Raw genomic sequence first — 2,178 nt, forward strand, 5'->3', positions numbered from 1 at the left:
CGATGCTTGGGCCTCCGGCTCCACCATGGTGGTGGAGCAGGACGAGGAACGCTTGGGCTATGTAAAGACCGCAACCGGCCTCTGAAGTATCGAGCTAGATCCCTTGTATATTGAAAGAAATCGGGGGCAGTCATGAACAAAAAAAAGGATTTTTGACACTTTTAACTGGCAAAACATGAGGCTCGGGCATGGATTTATTTATTACGTAGAACAGGGACGTCTGTCAACATGTCAGGGTCATAACTGCCATTGGGATAGGATCGTGGTCTTTCCTGTCTGGTTGCACCCGGCCTTTCAGATCAGTTCTGCTCATCCGGGCTTTCAAACAAGACGACATGAATTTTTTTTTTAAGTAAAAAGATACAGGTGGTAATGGTATGACGTATTAAGAGACCCGTGTTACGCCACATGCCCTTTCATAATAGGTGAAATGGGGGTTTGGATAGAGTAAAAAGGACGTACGGTAAGGTAACCCTCTCGCCGTCGTCATCGATGATGGTCAAGAGTATCGTCCCCTAATCACCATGTTAGTGGGAAAAAGGAAGTACAAAGGGGATTGCTCACGTCTGGCAACCTGCCGGTGGAGTCTACGGTTGCAAACATGAGGCCACCGATACTCATATTATACCAGACTCGGGTTCCTTTCTGACGAATCATCAGCTGGTTACGACCAATGGAGATGTACAGAACCTACGGGGTAGGGGTTGGGTGGAGGGATACCCAACAGACTCCAGATTGTCATGGGGGTGAAGTTATTCATGTCGCAGATGAGGGGGGTGAAGATGGGTCCTTGAAATGCGAGAGGGTTTTTAAAGGGGGAAACACGGATGTTTTCAGGTTAAATTACAACCCTCGATGCAACCCTATATCAGAAGCATAAATGATGGCGGCACAGGCCTCGAGGCCAAATTGCAAAAAAGAGTTGAAAGAGTCATAAACATAAGCATGGCCGGGGATTGAACCCGGAAGCTGGGGATTGAACCCGGAAGCCAACTACCATTAGACCATGCTGGCTTCCAAAGATTGTTGGTAAATCTGGGATAAGGGGTGAATTCTTGATTTCGTACTCCAATTGGTCTCATGTCCGGGCCCAGTTTGAACTGTAGTTTAAATGCCGAACAAGTCAGTGCTGAGTTTATTGGACCGGGTTCAATCGCACCCGAACAAGTATTCGACATGGTCGTCAGCTAAGTTACATTTTTTTGCCGGACTTGGCCAGGCACCGGGTTGTCTTATACACCGGGTTCACCCCCCGAACAAGTCACTGCACAGAATTTGTCCTTTTAACTGCTGCTATTAGAGTGACATGGTCGGCAGGTAAAAGATACTGACCGACATTGTCTTCAACGTTGGCTTGGCCTAGTAGTTAAGCTGGGAGGTGTACGTAGTATATGTATGTATGCCCTGGGTTCAAATACCGAACAAGTCATAGATTCGCGTTTTGAAAAGTTTTTTACTTACTGCAGGTAAAAGATACTGACCGACCTATGTATGCCGGTTTAAATCCTAAACAAATTTTTTACTTGCTGCTATTAGAATGACATGGTCAGCAGTTACTTAAAAGATACCGACCAACATTGTCTTCCACCGTTGGCTTGGCTTAGTGGTTAAGCTGGAGGTGTACAGAGTGTATGTATGCCTGGGTTCGAATCCCAGAAGTCACTTACAACGATCGCAACTCTTTCGTTTTTGTAACTCTGGCTAAAATTTACTAATCAATTCTTACCGAGCTTGCAGACCCAGGTTAGTTGTCTTACGCTGGGTAAGTTACAAAGTGCCGAGCTTTCAGGCCAGGTGGATCATTGACTTGGCTCAGTGGTCAAGGTGGGAGGTGTACGCATTGTATCTATGTATGCCCTGGGTTCAAATCCCTAACAAGTCATGCTGTTCATCCTAAACAGTTTTTTACTTACTACTATATTAGAGTGACATGGTCGTCAGCTAAAAGATACTGACCAACTTCCTCTTGCAGTGCTGACTTGGCTTAGTGGTTGAGCTGGGAGGTATGCCCTGGGTTCAAATCCCAGAAGTCACATAGAGCGAAGACGGCCTTTTTGTAACACTGGCTAANATTTACTAATCCAAGGCTTGTAACATCCAAAGTCCCAAGAACGGGTAGTTGTCTTAGTTGTCTTATGCCGAGAACGGGTGACTTACAAAGTGCCGAGCTTGGACGCC

At 46.1% G+C, this 2,178-nt stretch overlaps 1 protein-coding gene across 1 annotated transcript; it reads right to left on the reverse strand.

Moving 5' to 3' along the window:
* Window positions 1–385: 385 nt before the first annotated feature.
* LACBIDRAFT_299345 (uncharacterized protein) lies at window positions 386–760 on the reverse strand (the record flags this gene model as incomplete). Its single annotated transcript, XM_001882382.1, has 4 exons — window positions 386–413; window positions 463–515; window positions 565–645; window positions 695–760. 4 exons carry the CDS (start codon window positions 758–760, stop codon window positions 386–388), a joined length of 228 nt encoding a protein of 75 aa, XP_001882417.1.
* Window positions 761–2,178: the final 1,418 nt, after the last annotated feature.

The sequence above is a fragment of the Laccaria bicolor genome, genomic scaffold (assembly GCF_000143565.1).
Source record: "Laccaria bicolor S238N-H82 LACBIscaffold_16 genomic scaffold, whole genome shotgun sequence".
In the NCBI taxonomy this organism is placed as follows: Eukaryota; Fungi; Basidiomycota; class Agaricomycetes; order Agaricales; family Hydnangiaceae; genus Laccaria; species Laccaria bicolor.